The following is a 20920-nucleotide window of genomic DNA, read 5'->3' as shown; positions in this document are numbered from 1 at the left end:
GTGTTCAGGGCTTCCTGAATTAGGCATCTTGAAGATTGTTCAGAAGCTTCATCTGGTACAGAAAACAACGTTGACTGGAGCGGGTCATGGCGTGCATACCACTCTAGTCTTGTTTCATATACACTGGCACCGAATTTGCTTCAATTCCCAATTAAAGTTGCTGGTATTGATCTTTAAAGCCCTATAATGGCCTGAGGCCAGCCTATCTGAAGGACCTCTGGATCCAATATGAACCTACCCAACCTCTCTGATCATCTTTGGTGGATCTGCTTCAGGTGCCCCCACCATGTGAGGCTGGGGTGTGTGTGGCAATACAAAAAAGGCCTTCTTGGTCATGGCACCAAACTTTTGGAATGCCCTTCCCAGGGAGATTCATCTGGCTCCCTTTAGTGTTGTCTTCTGCCAGTAGGTGAAGACTTTTGTTTTGTTTTGTTTGGAATTCCTTCACTAACTCTTATTAGCTGTCCCCCCTGCTTGTGTGATTTGGGGTGCAGGGCTTTCTATGTATCAGCATTTTTTTGTGGTTGGATTTGTGGAACTAGGAACTGGCAGTAAAGAACTGAGAACCAATTTCAGTCTCATCTTGTTCACATTCTTCAGGTGACAACCTTCTCTAGTGGCTCAAGTCCCCCTCCCAGCTCATTTTACTCCAGTGGAACCAATTTATTGGATTCTCCAAGTTTATTCAGTTCAAGATTCCCATGCTCTCACAAAGTGCTTTAGGCTACCGCCCAAGAACAAAAACAAGGCTTAGCTTGTTGCTTATCTGTGCATTTGCTCAGCATTTGTGGTCACCTGTATCCATGTACAACAAGAGAGAAGTAAATATGCCCACTTAAGAGCCCTGCCTGCCACGTTTAGCATCTTCTAGTTTGCATAGGCAATATTATAACTGTCATCGGAAGACATAAGCAGCTGCCTCACATGAGTCAGACCAAATGTCCTCCATCTAACCCAATACTGCCCAGAGAAAAGCCTTTCCCAGTGCTTGCCACCCGAGGACCCAGAGATGCCAGAGGCTCAATCTGAGACCTCTGCCACTGAGCTGCAGCCCCTCCCCAGTTGTGGGGTGCTGCTGTGCCTTCCTGCTGGACGCCTGGAGAAGCAATTGCTGGGGTCAGGAGTGTTTCAGTGGAAGGACGTGCGGGGAATCGTGTTGCTTTAGAAAGCAGAGACACCTCCGGGTAGGTGGAGGAAGACAGAGACGATGCGGTTGCTGGATGGATGGGACCCAATAATTGAAAAGTGCCCAGAGGGAACCTGGAAGAGGCTTGTAGTAGTGGAGAAGATGCCCTTTCTCCAACAAGCGTTACTCTTGTGAGGTTCCTGCTCTTTGCTGGACGCTTCGCTTCCTTTCCCTTGTCCAGCCCTGGGGCTTGCTTAGGAGAACTTTCTACTCCTCCTGTACTTCTGAATATATCTGACGAAGGGAGCTCTGACTCTCGAAAGCGCCTGCCCTGGAAATCCAGTCGGCCTTTTAGGTGCCGCTGGCCTCGGATCTTGCTCTTCTATTGCAGGCCTGCCCGGCTTCCCCCCTGGCTGAAACGATCTTCCCGCTCTAGGGGCTCGGGATCCCGGGGCGCGGGGCGCAGTCTTTTGCACACGGAGCTTGCTGGGAAGCCTCCGCCAGGCGCCTCGCCAGCCCCGTCTTCTCTTCCCTCCCCAGCCAAGGAGACGTCCCAGGCGGCCCCCCTGCTCGAGCAGCCGCAGCCTGCAGCCGGGAGCGAAACCCGACGGGGCGCTTTAAGCGGAAGCGGGGTGGAGGCGGCCGGGCCCGCCCAGGGCCACCTGCGGGGAGGACGAGGAAGCAGGAAGTTTCAGACCAGCAGCAAAGTTCCAGGGAGCGGCTGCCGGGGGGCCTCCGAGACGAGCCAACAGACGACGGCCCATGGTGAGTCCGCTTAGGGGATCCATCTTGCGCCGCGCGCCCTCTTCGTGCCTCCCGGCCGGACGTGTAGCGGGGAAAGGGGCCCCCGTTCCCCCCCCCCTTCCCAACTGTGCCTGCAGGTGTCCCTACCCAACGGGAGGCTCTTGGCTTGTGCCCAGACTCGACTCAGTTGGGCATCGGAGCTCCGTCTGTGGCGTTGGAGTCGCTGCCGGCCCCTTGGAGGGAAAGTCTCTTCCTTCCCGGCGGCGCTGCGAACGAGACGCTTTTGTTGTTCTCTCTCTGCTCCGCCGGGCTGGGCTCCGGATTCCAAGGGTTGGCCTGCTTTGTCGGGCAGCTTGAGAGTACTGAGGACTGGAGGTGCTCAGGGTCAGGGCCGTCTTAACCCATGGCCGGGCCCCTAGACTTGCAGGTATTTCGGGACCCCTCCGCACTTCAGTCTTTCACCCCACTACAGCTGACAGCCTGAGCCTGGTATCCTTGGTACTAGACCACAGTACATAGCCCTATATCCATTTTGAGGGTCTCCTGAAGAATTCTATTCACATATACTTATGAGAGTATATATATGAATAAATATATAGGTACACGTATTGCTATGGTGCACAGCGTAAAGTGCCTTTAACCATTGGAGTCCTAGGGCGCAAGTAAACAGTGCCTCAGCAAAGAAAATTGATGGGCCCCTAGTCCCTGCGGGGCCCCTAGGCTTCAGCCTAGTTAGTCTTATGGATAGTACGGCTCTGCTCAGGGTTCTGGAATCTACCCCCCTCCATCAGTTTTTGGTTTGTGGGGACCATTCAAGCAGATCTCGAGGGCTAGAAACTCTATCCTTTTCCTTAATGAAAGTTGGGGTTCGGAGAGTGCTGGAACTGGGTCCGAAACCCTTGCCTAGTGTATTTTTTGCAGTTGCGCAGGGTTTCCTGAATCTCTGCAGAGCCCTGCATATTCAGGTAGTTTCAGGCAGATAGCCCTGTTGGTCTGCAGAAGGGCAAGAGTCGGGCCCAGTAGCACCTTAAAGACCAACTAGATTTCCAGGGTGAAAGCTCCCGAAAGCCCATACCCTGGAAATCTAGTTGGTCTATAAGCTGCTCTTCTGCTTAGTTGGGGTTAACAAACACACCCACCCAAGTTGATGTTAGATAAACTAATTGGAACATGGAAGTTTCCTCTGAATTTAGCACATAAAATGGTGATTGGGTGTTGATGTGTGTTCAGCTTGCTTTGTTTGGTACTTCTGAGTTGTGCATCAAAGAAAGCCAAAGTTCTGTGTGGTGAGAAGCTGAATTCTGTTGCCTGCAGAAGTTTTATGCAAATGAAGCACACTTGATAAGGAAGAAGCCAGGAGTTGTAAATTCTGACTTGCAGTTTGGCTTGTGACATTCACTGGCCCTTGGCTGCATGCTTTGAAGCAGGGCTTTGCAGCTGGGACGCTAGAAACTTTAAAGAAGTTAAAGAGGAAATTATTGAGAACTTGCAATTTGTATTCAGAGCTGCCATCCGGCCAGAGTGATGTAGTGGTTAAAGTATCAGACTAGCATCTTGGAGACCTGGGACTGAATCCCCACTCTGCCATGGAAGCTTTCTGAGTGGCCTTGGGCCAGTCACACTCTCTCAGCCTAACCTACCTGACAGGGTTGTTGTGAGGATAAAATGAAGTAGGGAAGAACGTTATAAGCCACTTTGGATCCCCATTGGGGCCAAAGTGGGGTATAAATGAAGTAATAAATCTCATCAAGGCTACGTTCAGCTTTTCCTGAAGCCCAAAGCTCAGTTGTGCCTTGGTTATAGTTAAGTAGGTGGTCATTCTTGATAGGGGATTGTTCCCTCTAAATTAATGTCCTTTCCTTGGTCAGTGAATGCCACACTGTATAGCCTGAACTCTTCATCAACGTGACTGGAATCTGACCAAATAGATGAGGTTTTCAGATGTTTCTTTCTATCCCAGTGTGAAATAGGGGAGAATGATTCCCCCACTTTCCTTCGCCTTTTGATTAACTTTGAATGTGCATCCCTCCTCTTCCATCTACTGTTGCAAGGCTCTTCATAGTTTTTGTTCCTCATTGTCCTCACAACAACACAGTATGTGTAGCATCTGTAAAAGTGGAGAACTGAAACTGATAGGAAGGAAAGACCTGTCCAGGTTCCATTTAGGGAGTCTGTGGCTGTGTGGGAGGCTGAACCCAGGAGGCAGTGTGGTGCTCTGTGCGAAAGTACTGCTGGAGCAGTAACTCTGTGGGTCTCCCCCCCCCCACATACTGGCTGTATGCTGGCTGTACATGTGTGATCCATTGTGGTATAGTAGTTACAGGTTCCGATTCACACACTGATGTGGAAGCTCACCTGTGTGACATTAGGCCAGTCTCGCCTATGTAAGCTGTTTGGAAAGAAAACAGAGTATAACATAAATGAATAAATCCTGTGGAAGATGCGGATTTAACCTAAAAAGGTTAAATCCGCCACTGCCCTTATTTAGAGTCACCGGGTCTTTGTTGTATTTCTAGCTTGTCTTTTTTTAAAAAAAATATTTTATTTATAATTTTTAACAGTACAACAGCTTGTTGTCTTGACTCACCATGTTTTGTCTCCTGCCCTCTCTGGTTCACTGAAACTGCCCTTGCCAAAACCACTGGCAATCTCCTAGCAGGCAACCCTGTCCACACACCCCTTGATCTCTCTCTGTTGCCTTTGACACAACTGATCACTCTCCTGCATGACTCCTTTCACACCTGAGCTTTCTGTGACTGCGTCCTCAGCTGGTTGCCCATAGGGATGGGTGAACTCCCTCTTGGGAGTCAGGGTCAAGCACACAGAACTCCATTTAAAAAATAGCAAACAGCGTTGGTTATCCCAGGTCCAGTTTGGAGTGCTCCAGAGCATGCACCAATACCCCATCCCAATTTAGCTGATACTGCAAAGGCAAGCAGAATTAGATGTAGCCCACCAAGAGGGAAAATTCTCCCTCCTTTTCATGTCTTTCCTATCCAGGCTCTTTAGACACATCACATTCATGTGCCCTCTGGGTAATGTCAGGCATCCTGGAAACTGCATGAGACTTGGACACTTTTACAGAGCATACTTGATGACAAGAATGTTGTGTGTCTGAGATGCTGGGCAGGAAAGAAAAGGAAGGCAGCAGGGAGCATCTTCCCTCCTCCAGGCCGTCTGGCTAGCTCACTATTGTGTGCCTCTGCAGTAACAGGTAAGTTGGTATGGGGAGGAGCAATTTTTCTCTGGATCTGGTAAAATGTAGGGGCTGTCATGTTACCTTTTGCAGGAAGTGAGCATTACAGGCTGCCAGAACTAGTACTCTGAACCAAAGGAGTATGAATGCCAGCATTTTTTGTTCCTGTCCTACTTGTCTAATCGTTCATTCAGTGTTTTCACAGAGGGAATCTCTGCCTCAGTTTTCTCATTTTCTACTGGGGTTCCCTGGGGATCTGTTCTTGCCTTTTACTATTCTCTCTCTATATACTGGCCATCAAAAATCCCAAGGTTTTTGGTACCCATGCAGGGCTTTTTTTCAGCTGGAACGCGGTGGAACGGAGTTCTGGAACCTCTTGAAAATGGTCACATGGCTGGTGGCCCCACCCCCTGATCTCCAGACAGAGGGGAGTTTAGATTGCCCGCTGCGCTGCTGGAGCCACCAGCCATGTGATCATTTTCTCCAAGGGTAACCCACTGAGTTCCACCACCTCTTTTCCATGTATGCCTAATGACATGTATGCCTAATACATGTGCCCATGTATGCCTAATGACACTCAAATCTACCTCTGAGCTTTTCTTCGTCCACTCTCATGTCTCCAACTGCCCATCTGTCTGGAAGTTATATTGCTGTTTCAAACTCTGTATCTAAAACTCTTCTTATATATGCTTTATATCCACAAACAGTATTGCTGTCCACGTTGTAGCACAGGCATAAATGCTTAGCTTTTGTGAGGATTTCTCTCGCCCTTTCCCATATTTCTCTCGCCCTTTGCTTCCCATATTCAGGCTGCCTCATCCTTATCAATGTAGCAAAACTACAGCTGTTTTCCTTTGTACTCTTAGTGGGAACTTTCAATGCTTTCCTTTTTTCTGGCTTTATGATTGTGGCTCCTCAGCCTGCTCACCTGTATCTAGAACTTTGCCGCCAAAACAATCCACCTCGCTCATTGCTTGGGCCATGGGATGCCCTCCTTAAATCCCTGTGCTGGCTTCCTTTCCTGAATCCAGCATAAACAGCTCCTTATCTTCAAAGCCCTGCATGTCCTTGTCCCTCCCGCTTCTTCTTATCTCTCTGTTCTTATATCCTGATGCATCCGTGACTGCTCTCAGCCATCCAAAGTTCTCCTGATTCTGCCAACAACTCTGCCTTTTCTACTCCTTATGCCTGGAACGCCATAATGTCCCCATTCTTTCTTCCTTCAAAAACCTACAGCTGACACAGCTTCTTAGACACCATCACCTGCTGAAACTAACTCTTTGTGTAAGAGAAGCAAAGGCAGATTCTGTCTCTGTTGATCTCCTTTTCTCTCCTGTTACGTTATGGTCTCCACAGAGAACAAACATATACCGTCTTTTTCTCCATAAAGGGTCACGCTTGTTAATGGTGCTATCTTAATGGCCCCCCTCATTTTCCCCCACCTTTCCTTTTTTTTTTTTTTGAAAAATTTTATTGGGTTAGAATCCGTTATTTTTACATTTACATTCAATTTTCCCCAAATTTTTCATTTCTAACCCCCTCCCTTTCCCCCCCTTTTGTTGACTTCCAACAGTTTTCCAACCCTTTGTCCCTTTTCCCTTACTTCTATTAAATTCCTCTATCTAAAACAAATATATATTCTCCATTATACTAAGCAGTACATCCTTAACTATTTTTCTTATTATATACCCAAACTGTAAGTCTTTGTTTCCATCTTAGATAAACAATTTATCCCATTTTCCAATTTTAAATATTTCTATATATCATAAACCTATATATCATAAACCATAAAAATCTTACACATTTAAATCAAACAATTTGACTTATTCTCTATATATTACTCATTCTATCTTTTTATGGTAATTCTATATAACTCTCATCACATAGTCAATCAATTTGACTCGTCTATACCTTCAGACATTCAGTTTGGTGCATTATACAAATCTTATCAAAGAAAGAAAATATTGTTGGTTACTCAATCCTTATATTTAATCCTTATAATTAATTATTTTCTATCAATATTCTATTTATTAACCTATTTTCCCCCACCTTTCCAGTGTGGCAATGGCAGTTATTAATTCCATGCTCCTGTGAGTGTCATGCTGTACTCCATGGTTGTGGTAATCACAAAAATATTACACACAGACTCTGAGGCATCTGCTGTATGATGGTAGAGTTTCCTTAACACAGATTGTTCTGTAAACCAAGTCCTACAGCTCCAAATTTAATAGGTTTTCTGAACAGTTGCTCTTCATCCATCTGAGAGTATACATAGATGGTGTTCCCTCAGACAATAAATTCAGTGTCTGTGTTAGTGATTACAGTACTACAAAGGGGCCATCACCAAAGAGGAAGGAAATGCTGGAGAACAGAAAAATGACTTTGGGGGATCCCAAAACTAATGGAATGTGGATTGTGAATGCATGCTGGGAGAAGCCATGGCTCAGTGGTAGATTACCTGCTTGGCATGCAGTAGGTCCCAGGTTCAATCCCTAGCATCTCCAGTTAAAAGGACCAGGGAACAGGTGATGTGAGAGCCACTACCAGAATGAGGAGACAAGACTGACCTAGAGCAGAACCACAAGTGACAAAAGGCACAGACTGGACACTTGTCAGCTTCCCTCAAGTTTTGATGGGAAATGTAGGCATCCTGGTCTTGCAGCTTGGCTCTCTAACTGCTGTCCAATGGACTTTTCAACTGTCACTTGTCCAACATTCCGCCAAGCTGCCTACATTTCCCATCAAAACTTGAGGGAAGCTGACAAGTGTCCAATCTGTGCCTTTTGTCACTTGTAGTTCTGCTCCTAGATAGAGCCATGGTCTGACTCAAGGCAGCTTCATGTGTGCTGTCATAGAATCCTGGAGAATGGGAATGCCAGCCTTCACTCTGCCCCGTGATGGGCTGGATGGCGTTGCCATTTGCTTGTCAAGAAGGCAATGGGGAGAGGAAAAAAATGTGTCTTAGCACTCTCCCCCACTCCATCAACTGTGCTATGGAGATATAACCCTTTAAGGCTGTTAAAGACAGCTATCTATGTAAGTCCTAGAATTGATTATGTTCTGTTTCGGCAATTCCTCAGCCCCATACCGGATCCTTGCTAATACTATATCTTTGTAAACTTATATCTTTTTACTCCATGACATTGTTTATGGAAATGTTCTTGACAGTGTATGGAAATGCCTGCCCTTGTCCTTGCCACTAATTGTACTAATCTCACACTATGTAATCTGCCTTGAGTCTCAGTGAGAAAGGCGGAATATAAACAACATTAAATAAATAAATAAATTAAATTAAATCTGCCAAGCAGGTTTTTACCCTGCCCTTCCTCTAAGGTGCTCAGGAGGGCATACATGGTTCTCTGCTGGTCATTTTATCTTCATGCCAAGCCTTTGAGGAAGGTTAGGTCCAGAGAGCCGCTCTCCTGAAGCCACAATACTCTCTAATGTAGTATTCAGAGGTTTAACACCACCATTGCACATAATTTAAAACAGGGCTTTTTTCTGGGAAAAGAGGTGGCGGAACTCAGTGGGTTGCCCTTGGAGAAAATGGTCACATGGCCGGTGGCCCCGCCCCCTGATCACCAGACAGAGGGGAGTTTAGATCAGGGGGCGGGGCCACCGGCCATGTGACCATTTTCAAGAGGTTCCAGAACTCCGTTCCACCACGTTCCTGCTGAAAAAAAGCCCTGATTTAAAATATTGAACATCTCATTATAGGTCTTTACTTTATATCAGCAAATATGTGGTTCATAAGTGATACTATGGTTGTAGGGGGCATTTGTAAGGGAGGATGGGCTGAAGGTGGACTGCTTAACTCCCTCTCATGCCAGCTGATGGTCTCTTACAAATTCTTCTTTCTCCCTCCCCCCCCCCCTCCCAAACCCTCACTTTCCATTTTGGAACACATCTGAGGGAAAATTGCAGGCAAGAGGAGTATTTTCTAGGGGAGGAATAGAAGATGGGGAGGAAGTGTTAGGCTCTCCCCTCCCACCACCACAGTAGTACTACTGAGGGTTGAGGACCCTTGTAACTTTTCATCCCCTTGATACACATTAGTAAGTTTACTTGTATCATGTCCTTTAAAAGCAGTTGGGAGTCTCTGACTCCCTCATTGTGTAGTTTCTGGTAAAGAGTATTGTGTTCCTGGATGCTTTCAAAGAAAGAGTTAACTATGGTTATGTTTAATTGTTAGTACTCAGGTTTTGAATAGGTAAAGATAAAGGTAGTCCCCTGTGCAAGCACCAAGTCATTACTGAGCCATGGGGGGATGTCACACCGCGGCATTTTCTTGGCAGGCTTTTTATGGGGTGGTTTGCCATTGCCTTCCCCAGTCATCTACACTTTACCCCCAGAAACTGTGTACTCATTTTACTGACCTTGGAAGGATGGAAGGCTGAGTCATCCTTGAGCCAGCTACCTGAACCCAGCTTCTGCCAGGATCGAACTTAGGTCATGAGCAGAGCTTGGGCTGCAGTACTGCATTGTTAGTAATCAGATTTTGAATACCTAATGAATAAACATTGATTTTAGTTCAACGATTAAAGAACAAAGGTATGTTCAAATTTTGTTAGAAGGTAATTCAAAAAAATAGTGCATAACAAAATTTCTCAAATTGCCCCATGCAGTCCCACCATTTTCCATGTCATGCAGCTAGATCAAAGTCTTGACTGAAGCAGTTGCTAGCCGAAACTGGGATCCTTTCCCTTCTGCTGGTGTTCCTTTTACAGCTGCCAGACTCTCAGGCCCTGTCATTCATTTTCTCCACTTGGGCCAAGTTTCCTTGGCTCTTCTTGAGTGCAGCTTCTTCACTAAGAGGCCAAACTGTCACTTTCATCAGGGGTGTTTTCTCTCCCTCTCCTTCCCAGGGCAGCCGGGACCTGGCAGTCTCTGGCTCTTCCCTCAGGGCTACGTTTTCATTCAAGGGCAACTGAATGCCAGCCATTAGTTTGGATCAACTTCCTACAGCAACTGTTACCAATTCAGCCCATGGTGATCCTATCAAATATTAATCAAATTATCATTTTAAAAAGCAAGAGATCTCTTATGTTCCTTTAACATAACTTCTCATAACATTGCTACTTCATTTGCAGGCAGCCAAAGACCGCAGCCCATCTGCCATTTCAGTGGATGTCTTTGGAAGAACATAGGCTTGTTAATTCCTTCCCCCTAACTGACCACCTCCAACTATGTGAGCGCATGAGCTCTTGTTCATGAAAAATACTTTCTGCTGTTTTAGAACCTGGCTAGCCTTGTGATGGTTTGAGAATTCCAGTTTTCCAGGCTAGTATTTGGAGAATAGAATGGCCCTGAGAGTACAGTAGTTGTCCATCTCTGAGTGAGCCTCTGTTCCCTAGGCGGAGGCCAGGTAATGGAACACTGGCCAGTTTCCTTTGGCTGCTAGAACTGATGCTAAGAATACCAGCTTTGGTTAGACTGAACCTTGGTCTCATGCAGCAGGGTGTTTCTTTTTAAAATTTGCAACTCCAAGACTGTATACTCAGGCTATCGTAAGACCATCCTGCGTATGTGCTGTTGCTTTGTTAAAATACGCATATGTTGGTAGACCGTGAGGATTCTAGCGGGGGGAGGGGTAGAACATGCTACCGTGCTGTAGATAACTCGTGGAAATCTGGTGCTGCCAAATGATCTGTTGCAGGTTTATTAGCTGAAGGCAGAGATAGCAAATTCTAAGATCAGATGAGGCGTCAGAAGTATAATCTCTCTCATGATTCCAAGGCTGTGGAATGGTTTCCCTATGGAGGTTCTCCTTGTTCCCTTGCTACTTTTTTTGGGAGTTAATCCAAAAACCAAGAATGAAATCCATGTAATACCTTTTATTAGGAACACCTAAATTGACACAAAAAATTGTGCAAGCTTTTGAGCTCGCCAGAACTCTTTGTCATACTGAATGTTGCAAAATTTTAAAAGATAGAAGGGTAGAATACAGATTTTTTTCAGGCCATGATTTTCTATGGGATGCAGACAGGCAATTAGCTTAACTTTATTGCTGAGGTGTTGAATTACAGCACGTTCTCTAGGAAGCTGTATTTGTGTCCTCCATTCTCTGTTCGTTCTTTAAAATACAGAAGCCACCCCAGATCTATCCTAAATAATGTCAAATGCCAATGAGAAACCCAGTTCCCTTACAGGTTAAGAGTAGTAAGAAGCACCTTATTACAGTTTGTATATTTAAAAATATTTGGGGTAAATTTCAGATGCTACCCAAAGTAATAAGAGTCAATTAAATCCAGAGTAGGTAGTATTACCTTATACCCAGGCCTGCTTCATTTCTGCTGACAATTCCCTCTCACTCTTGGTTGAAATCAGGTATCCTTGATGTCAGCTTTGGAGTTTTACAGAAGGCTTTTGGGAAGTGAAATGATGCTTTGTATCTATTTAGTTTATTTTTCAGAAGTCATGTTTTTCTGGCTGGTGCTTTTTGTTTTGGGATTGTTTTGTGTCTTTAGTGGATTCCATGTGTCTATTTGAATATTTCTATCATTTGGCTGGAAAGGTGGGACAGCAACGCTTTTCAATCCATGGTGGTGGAAAGTGCCATCAAGTCATAGCTGACATATGGTGATCCCTACTGTGGTTTTCCAGGCAAGAGATGAACCGAGGTGGTTTGCCATTGCCTGCCTCTGCATAGCAACCCTGGTCTTCCTTGGAGGTCTCCCACCCAATTCCTAACCCAGGCCAAACCTGCCAAGCTTCTGAGATCTGACAAGATCAGACTTGCCTAGGCTGTCCAAGTCAGGATTTTAAACCCATAGCCTCCTACAAGACAAAGATGCTCCAAGGCTTTGAAGCCTTGTCTGTGCAGTATTCTTTCTTGCCTGTGTGCGCTCATCTGTTGGGTTGCCAGACAAAACATCCTAAAATAAAGGCCCTCGGGAAGCCCGGATGCTTCCCAATGTTAAAAGATTCCTTCCTGTGCCCTGTGGCCTATAGTATTGTACGCTAACTTTGATATTTACAGAGGAGGATGCTCTGGGTGAAGTGACCTATTTAAATCAAGGTCAGGTACGAGGTAGGTGTCAGCCCTAACGTAAGATGTGTTAATTCTGAGCCGTGTGCTGACTTTTGCACACCCTTGTTCTCTTAAGGCCAAATGTCATCTATGCTGTGCGTTCTATTGGCAACTGAAGAGAGTAGTTTTGCTGGTTCTGGGAGATGCCTAGCATACTTGACTGACTTCGTGGAGGGATGGGGGTTATTTATGTAAGTGAGTGTGTGTGTAACACAGAGAGACTCCAGCTGGGGAATCTGCTCAGGATTTTTCCCCGGTTCCCAATACCTGCACAACATATCTGACACTGGAAAACAAATATTGCCCACCTTCTCAGCAAAGGCATAGTTTAGATGGCAGTGTGTTCCACGCAGAAACAAGTTTGTATGGTTGGTGGTACTACGGTTGCTAATACGGCACAGCAACAAGGGGCATCCAAATGGCTGGTTTCCCTACACTTTCTCTGCCCTGGTTCCCTGGCAGTGGTTATTTTGGCCCCTCTCCTCAATCAGTAGGGGCTTTTCCAATTTTTTTTAAAATTGATACTTGAATATTATAGCATTATAACAATCTGTCGCTCAGGTTATCTGAATTCCCAGCTTTCATTTTGAAGAAAGTAACTGTAGCTCCTTTTGTTGCAGTGTTACGCTTTCTCCACAACAAAAGGGTCTAGAGACCCTTTTTAAAAATGAAAACTGAGAATTCAGAGAATCTGCTAGACAGAAGGGGAAAAGCTGCTGTGGGTGTCTACAGTAAAGAAAATAGTGCAGATGAAGGAGAGATGGGACAGCTGGGGTTTTCTGTCCTCAGGGGTGCCACCCCAGCTTTACTATGAATTTTCCTAAAACATCACAGCAAAACATTTGTGAGAAAAATTGCAGGAAAAACAAGAGGTGCATAGAAGCAGCACAATGTTGTGGGAAACCTGGAGGGGGGAATGCTTCCCCATAGCATCCAAGCTAGGGCAAGCAACTTGTGTGTAAGAGGCAAATGTCTCTAAACCCCTGGATTGGGTGCTTTTGATGTGTCTGGAAATGGGAGTTAGGGCCCTTAGCCTTTAGCTAGCACATTTGAGTTCAGAGTTTTGGCAGCCATTGAATGCTCTTTGCAGAAGTTGCTTGAATTTGAGGTTCCTTGCTTCTAGGCCTAATGGTGGTCTTTGTTGAGACATTTCGTCATCATGCCGTCTTGACTATCGTCTGAAGGTGATACTTTCAGGCCAAGGAGAGATGTAGAAATGAAATTTCATTGCCTCTGCGGAATTTGAATTTGGCCAGGTAGGAGATATTGGAGGAGGGATCTAACTGGGTGCAAAAACCAAATATAGGCATCCCATTTAACAAATACGCTATATCCTGTGTTTTTGGGGTACCTTTTACTGCGTAATATGAATTGCAAGACCCAATAAAAATAGGGATTACATTTTCCAAACCTACTTGTGTTTTAACTAGAGATGGGCACGAACCGAAATACGAACCAAAGTTCATGATGAACCAGGCCGGTTCGTGGTTCGCGACCCAGTGGTTTGTCAGAGCCCATTTCTGACAAACCACCACGAACTTTAGGCTGGATCACTTGGTTCATTTTTGGTTCGTCACTGCAGACAGCCTGGTGCCGATCAATCAGTTTCCTAGGCAACAGGGGATGGACTTCCTGCAGACCTTCTGCTGGCCCGGTAGTGACCTGCTGACGATTTGCTGACCTGGATGTGATGTTTTCATGAACCAAACAAACCAGTTCATGAACTGGGGTAGGTTTGTAAAAGTTCATGGTTCGTGCTTCGTGAAATGCGATGAACCACAAACTGCACGGTTTGGGTTTTTTTCTGGTTCATGCCTATCTCTAGTTTTAACTCAAAGCATGTGCTGGTCAACAGATATAGGTTGGGCTGTTGGTGGAATTCAGCTGCAATCTACTTTTAGCGCGTTGATGGATGTTTTGAAATTTATTTTGCATCGTACAAGGGTTCCCAAGTATAATATGTGCTAAAATAGATTCAGTTTGGCTTCTGTGGGCCAAATGTTTTCACCCAGGAAAGAGCCTGTCTGCAAAGTTTCTGTATATTTTATGTCTCTGGCTTTGCCTTGTTTCAGTCAGCCTCTGTTGAGGGACTTTGTGATTGAATGCAGAGGAGTTAGCCGTGTTAGTCTGTGGTAGCAAAATCAAAAAGAGTCCAGTAGCACCTTTAAGACTAACCAATTTTATTGTAGCATAAGCTTTCGAGAATCAAGTTCTCTTCGTCAGATGCCTGATACAGAGATATCAGGCATCTGACGAAGAGAACTTGATTCTCGAAAGCTTATGCTACAATAAAATTGGTTAGTCTTAAAGGTGCTACTGGACTCTTTTTGATTTTGTGATTGAATGATCACTCACACCTGATGCAGAAACTTGGCAGGATTATCTAGTCTTCTTGTTGCCTCTCTGCACGAGTCACTGCTTAGGGCTTGTTTTGACTCATACAGAACATTGGTGGCAATTTCATTCTCTTTTTTGGGGTATAAGAGTTGGGTATACCTGCAGTCTTAAAATCAGAAAGCAAGGCTACTTCTGTGGCCGAAAGGTTGTATTACAGAGCTCTGCAGCTTCTTCTGCTGGGTGCTGCTGGCAAGAGAGAGAGGCTGGCTGGGTTAACTTGCATTCCATGACTTCTTATCCCTTCTTCTGAGAAACTGAGTTTGCAAATTACAAAGAAAACAATTATGTGGAGCTGTTGAGCAAGAGCTGAGATTTTATTATTGCAGCATCTTTGAGTGGGGGTGACGACAAATGTTTTCACTTCATTATTCATTGTTCACACGAGTGGCAGTTTGAATTGTTAAACTGCATATTTGTTTAATCTCTGACCTTGAAGTATGTTCTGTGTCTCTGACTCCTATATTTTTCTTGTAACACTGTTTTATTCATGTTTTTTTAAGCATAACTTCCAATGTCCTAAAGGGCCAAGTAAAAGAAACAGAGGAAGAAGTAGATTTTAATTTTGTGTGACCACTGCCCAAATTCTATTGGTTCTTACTGGAAGAAAGTTAATACACCAGCATTAGCAGAATAGTGTTAAAAGGATTTGAAAGATTGCTCTAAGAATGCTCAAAATCAACATATTACAGGAGAATGAGAGTTAACTCCCAATATAGTAAATGTACTGAGAAATTGGCTCTTTTCATTGTGTAGTAGAGTGCTAAATATCAAAATGAAACACAACCTTATATTTTTTTTCAGTGTCTTGTGTGATGGATTAGAGTAATGCTATAATTATTGAATTATTTTATTTTGGTCAACTGCAGAGAAATACAATAACAGCATTGATACAAAAAGAAATGACAGTGTAAGAAAGAACAAATATAGTCCATTAGCGCAATGTGTTAATTAATATAGAACTGTGTTGAGCTCTGGCAGCTACACAGAATTTGGCCGTAATCAGAATCCATGATCAAAGGCTCATGGTCTGGAAGAAGAAGGGCTGTATATATTTCCATAGATCTATCTGGCATTTTGTTTTTGAAGTAAAGGGGAAATAAAATGATGTCCGAGATCAGGATAAAAAGGGCAAAACAATAGAATATGCCCAATAGTTTTGACTTCCTCACTTCCACAAGGGCATGTCTGTCCCTGAAACTGTCCTCCACAGTATCTCCCTTGCAGAAGTGCAGGAGGTAGGGTGCTTCGTTTGTGCTTTGATTTGTTTTTGTTATTAATCTTGTTTATATATTTACGTATAATTGATTAAAAGAAGGAAAAGGGGAAAAAATAACCTGCAATGGATATTAAAAGTAGGAATAAAATAGAGTGGAATATAATGCACAACCAGTGTAGCAACACAGCTGCTATGTCTGGTCTTCCTTCTAATCTCTTCTAAAAACCCACGAAGCTTTCAGTAACCTCTTTAATCTTTACTCCAACCAAAACTGAGCCTTAATACACACAGCCGCCTTTGCACAACCTACCCTCCCATGCCTTTTCTTTCCTCCATGTTTTCTCTTTGAGCTCATAATTTAGAGATTCCAAGTTCTTTGAGGCAGGAACCTGGGGGATTTGGGCGGGGGTTGGGTGGGGATTGTGTTACTTTGATAAAGCATCATGTACACATTCAGGACCAACAAAAGATAGTACTACTTTGCACAGCTGATAATTAACTTGTCGAACTTATTGCCAGGGGCTGCAGTGATAACCACCAGCATAGGTGGCCTGAGAAAGGGATTAGACCAGTTTGTGGAGGACAGGACCAGCAACAGCTACTAGTTATGATGGTGAAAAGGCACATCCTGTTCAGAGGTAGTGTACCTTTGAATACAGTGGTGCGGGATGGGAGGCAACAACTTTGGGGAGGCTTTGGCAACTGTGTTATGTCGGTGGGTCTTTCAGGGCATTTGGTTGGCTGCTGTAGGGAACGGTGCTGGACTAGAAGGAACCTGCCTTGGTGTGTTCCAGTGTGGCCCTTGGGTTATCATATACTTTGATGACACCATAAAGATTGTGAATGGCAACTTAATAATGCTGTGCTTTCTTATTAAATGTAATTTAGGCCCTCTATTTAAAGGTTTTTTACGTCAAAAGTGGATATGGATCTTGGGGAATATTTATTCATTCACAGTGGAATGTTGTTTGAGATTCAGGGTATCTATTCTCTTTTGATCTAAAAAAAATCTTTATAAAGCATCCAGTGCGGTGGTTGAGAGAAGGATTATATCTAGCTTGTGTTGGCATTCCACCCTCGCCACACCATGTCACTCATGTAGATATGCTAATGCTATCCTTTAGGAGCTTCATTTCTGAAAGAATTGCTGCAGATCAGTAGGTTCAGAGAGCCAGGGTGGCACAGTGGTTACAATGTGAGACTAGGAGTGTGAAGACCTAGGTTCAAATACCAATTAACCACAGAAAAGTTCTTACTTGTCTGTCTGCCTGACCTCACAGGGCTGTCCAGATAAAGTGGTGGAGGGGGGTGCCACATATCTGCCCTGAGCAAGATAGACAAAGAGTGGGATCAACTAGTCTTTGCACACAGCAGCAGGCTGCAACTGCATGCAAGAATCTTGTGGAACATCTGGCTGGGTGAGAAGGCTGGAGGAAGGGTAAATATAGGAGGGGAGGCAGAATTCAAAAGTTCAAAAAGAATAATCACTTCGAGCCTGTTGCAAGGTTTCTTGATCAGATTTATGTCAGGCGGCCTGACTGATTTCAGTTCTTTTTCCTTTTGTTGTTGTTGTTCTTATATGCTTGTAATTTATGCAAATACATTTCATTTTCCTTCCATGGGTACCCTTTCCATGGATCAGCCATATCACTGGCAAAATCTGACCACCATTTAGGGTGGCAGAGTGAGAAATGGACAGATTGGAGTCATGAGGATAATCCTCTAGAGCTATGTGCAGCTTCTGCTTCCCCCCCCCCCCCCCTGCGTTCCCCACTGGATTATGTCCCACATTTGTTACTTTGTGTGGGAGCCCTTTGGATTTTCTGTAATGAACACAAAAATGTTTTAGATCACCCTGTTGCCCTCTGCGCTTGCTTATCCCTTGTTCCTTCTTTCCACAGGAGCCTGGCAGCAAAAGTGGCCCTGGGATGGCCAACAACCAGGTGAAGAACCTCCAGAATGAGGTGGAAGGCGTAAAGAACATAATGACACAAAATGTGGAGCGGATCCTGGCTAGGGGCGAGAATCTTGACCACCTACGCAATAAGACAGAGGACCTAGAGGCTACGGTGAGCTCTGAGATGGGGCGGGGGCGAGGGAGGGCAATGAGGCTGCAGCAGTCAAAGTGGGACGTGAGCCCCTCTAAGAAGGGGGGGGGTTGGATAGGTGGAGGTTTCTTATGGAGTATCCAAGCTGCTGGTGGCCATGGAAAGGAAGGGAAAGATTTTGCCACTTCCTACAGCAGTGTGGAGCCTTAAAGAGGAAGGATACCCCTTAGCCTTTCTGTATAAACTGAGTGGGATTTGCACCACCTGACATACAGCCAAATGCCCCACCCCACTGATCTGAAAAGTACATGCCAATCTACCTACACTGCATGATGTACCCGTGGTGTGGCATTCTTGGTGCCAGTGTGGGCCTTTGATAACGAGAGAGACTCTAGGAGTGGGGCCAGATGAAATCAGGAAACCAGCGCTGGGGATCTGCTTCTGCCATGTGACCAGTAAAATGGTAGGGGTTGGGATGGGATGGGATGGGATGGGATGGGATGGGATGGGATGGGATGGGGAGAGATGGATTAGTGTCACGGAATCTTCTGAGAGTGCCAGATACTGGCAGGCAGAGCGGACTGGTTGGGCTGTTTGTGCGCCTGACTGCAAAGCTCAGAAGGCCCTGGCCATGCTCTGGCTCTGGCTTTTGTTCTGCTGCAGCATTCATTGCCACCTAAGCCTTTTCCCTGGCAACAGATCCAGCAGCTTGTGAGTTTGTCCCGGATCGCAACACAAAACAAAATGTCATCATCCACCAGGTATCTGCTGTGGCGGACCTTCCAAACAGTCCTGGTCAAAAGATGTGGCATTTAGTTGTCCTCTAAAACTCTAGGGGTGTGTGGGGAGTGTTGCTGCTTTTCTTTCCCTGTAGTTTTGATTACACAGGATGGGAAAATGAAGTTGATAAAAAGAGTGAGAAAAAGGACTCCCAATGGATTCGGAGTGGTCCTGCTAGAATTTGTGAAGCTGAATAGCAATTTGCATATGGCAGTAAAAACACCTTTTGTATATGCATTGGTTTTTCACTGTGCTCAAAGGCTGTGGTAAAAAGGGGCTGAACAGATACTGCTGTGGAATTTGCCCATTGTCCATCCATTCATCCTGTATGCTTACAAGAGTCTCTTTTATATGAAGGCTTCTTCAGCGGAAGCTGATGTCATAGTGACTTAACTGAACCTCTAGGAAAGACAGGGGTAAAACAGTACCAGAATACCCATAGCCACAACTGACAACCTGATGCTGGGAAGCCTCACAGTAGAGGTGCTGTTAATAGCCACCAAATTCTGTAAATCTGTATTAGGATGTGCTCTTCCCAAGCCTGTCCTCTTTTACTGTGGCCGCATCTGAAGAAGCAAACACAAGTCTTCACCTGAAAGGTGCAAAGGGAAGAGACCATGTCTGACTAATTCAGTTTGCAAACACAACATTGGATCAGAGCAAAGATGCATTTAAAGTCTGTTGCAAGCTGCCTTAAGTGTCATAAGGTAGAAAGGTGGATAATAAATGTTTTAAATAAATTAAACTAATCACGTCTGTGTCAACCAACCCTGTGTTTCCAAGAAACCACCAAGCATCAGTATTTGGAAGCAAGATATGTCTGAAAGGCATCATGGCTTATAGCACTGCAAGCTCTGTCCTCTATGGACAATGCCATCCTAAGCAAAGCTATACTTGTCTAAACCTATTGGCTTCAGCGGGTCTGAAAGGTATTAACTGCTTGGAATTGCACTGCAAATCCAGTAGCCAGCATCACCACATTTTGTGCTATGGGGTCATTACTGGATGAAGGAGGACTTCATTCACCCCCCCACCCCGCCCATGAACCCTTCTGCCTAATTCCTGGTGAATGAGACTCTCCCAAGAGATCCATTGCTGTTGATTCTTTCCTAATGTGTGTGGGGGGGGGGGGTGCTTTTTCTTCCCATGTTAGTAATTGACCTATTATTTGATCTCCATTGCAGTCAGAACATTTCAAGACTACCTCGCAGAAGGTGGCGCGCAAGTACTGGTGGAAGAACGTCAAGATGATCGCCATAATCTGTGTCATTGTTGCTATCATCCTCATTCTGATTATCCTCTTTGCTACTGGCACAATTAAAACTTAAGCCTTCTTCCTGCCCTTGGATGTTCTCTGTTGCCCCTGTATCTTCTGTACCACCTTTCCCCTTACTAGCTGAAACCTCCCACTGAACCACTTGGCCGAGTGCCACCGTCAAAGGGTTTGGGGCATACCCTGAGGATGCTGACCTCACTTGTTTCCACATTGTGCAGAGGGGTATCCTATCACCCTCCCTGCTGCTCCACTGTTCCTTTCCTTGGCCTCACAACAATAACAAGTTGCACTACTAGGCAGTAAAAACTTCTCTTGCCCCGAGCCTAGGATTCCAAAGCTGCCTGGGCCTCACTGAACCACAGGGTACAGATCTTGGTTTCTGTGCAAGCTGTTAATCTTGATGCAGGTCTCCGTCAAGCAGTTCTTTCCCCCTTCCTCACACCTCCCCCTTGGCATGCTAAGTTTCTGATTCGAGGGGTCATAATCTTTTCTCATTCCTTACTGGAAGGCCCATGTGTAGATCTAATATCCGAAATCTTGTAGGGGGGTTGGGGTATGTGTACAGAGTTGCTGTAATTATAGTGTCATGGAATAGGGGAGGATTTCTGTCTTTCAGAAATAAAATGGGAGGGCATTACTGATATGTATCTGTCTTCTAGTCTCCTATGAACAATTATGGGGAAAATCTTTGGTTAGGCCACTTTTAAAAAATGCAAGATGATGGGTTTTTTCTCTCTTTCTTAAATGTGTTTTGAATTCCTACTTCCTCCTGAGCTGCATAGAGTCCTGGATCTTGATCTTAAGCATGGAAAGAGCAGGTGTTTCTCCCAGAGTTGCAATTACCTGGTTCTCCTGGGAGAAAGGCATTTTTTTTTTAGTGTTCCTCTTTGTTTTTCAGTCCCTGACCCCCTCAAGAAAATATGCTGTTCTCTTGATTTGAGTTTTTACTGTGATTGCCTTCCTTGACCAAGCTTTTCTGATTCTTTAGAAGTCTTCACTGTAATGGATATCTCCCCCCACCCCATCCCTACCTTCAGCAAAGATTTGGTAGCTGTAATAAATGTATATATAGGTCGCTGGCTAATACAGAAGTCTGTTTAGAAGAAA

General features: G+C 44.9%; 1 protein-coding gene across 1 annotated transcript; it reads left to right on the top strand.

Moving 5' to 3' along the window:
• The first annotated feature begins 1671 nt into the window (after nt 1-1671).
• Nucleotides 1672-20920, top strand: VAMP8 (vesicle associated membrane protein 8). Its single transcript, XM_054997192.1, has 3 exons — nt 1672-1891; nt 17611-17778; nt 19722-20920. Exons 1-3 carry the CDS (start codon nt 1889-1891, stop codon nt 19863-19865), a joined length of 315 nt encoding a protein of 104 aa, XP_054853167.1. The 5' UTR covers nt 1672-1888; the 3' UTR covers nt 19866-20920.

This window comes from Eublepharis macularius, chromosome 14, assembly GCF_028583425.1.
Source record: "Eublepharis macularius isolate TG4126 chromosome 14, MPM_Emac_v1.0, whole genome shotgun sequence".
NCBI classification, from domain to species: Eukaryota; Metazoa; Chordata; class Lepidosauria; order Squamata; family Eublepharidae; genus Eublepharis; species Eublepharis macularius.
Note: the sequence above shows the minus strand (reverse complement) of the source record. Positions and strands in the feature narration are given on the sequence as shown.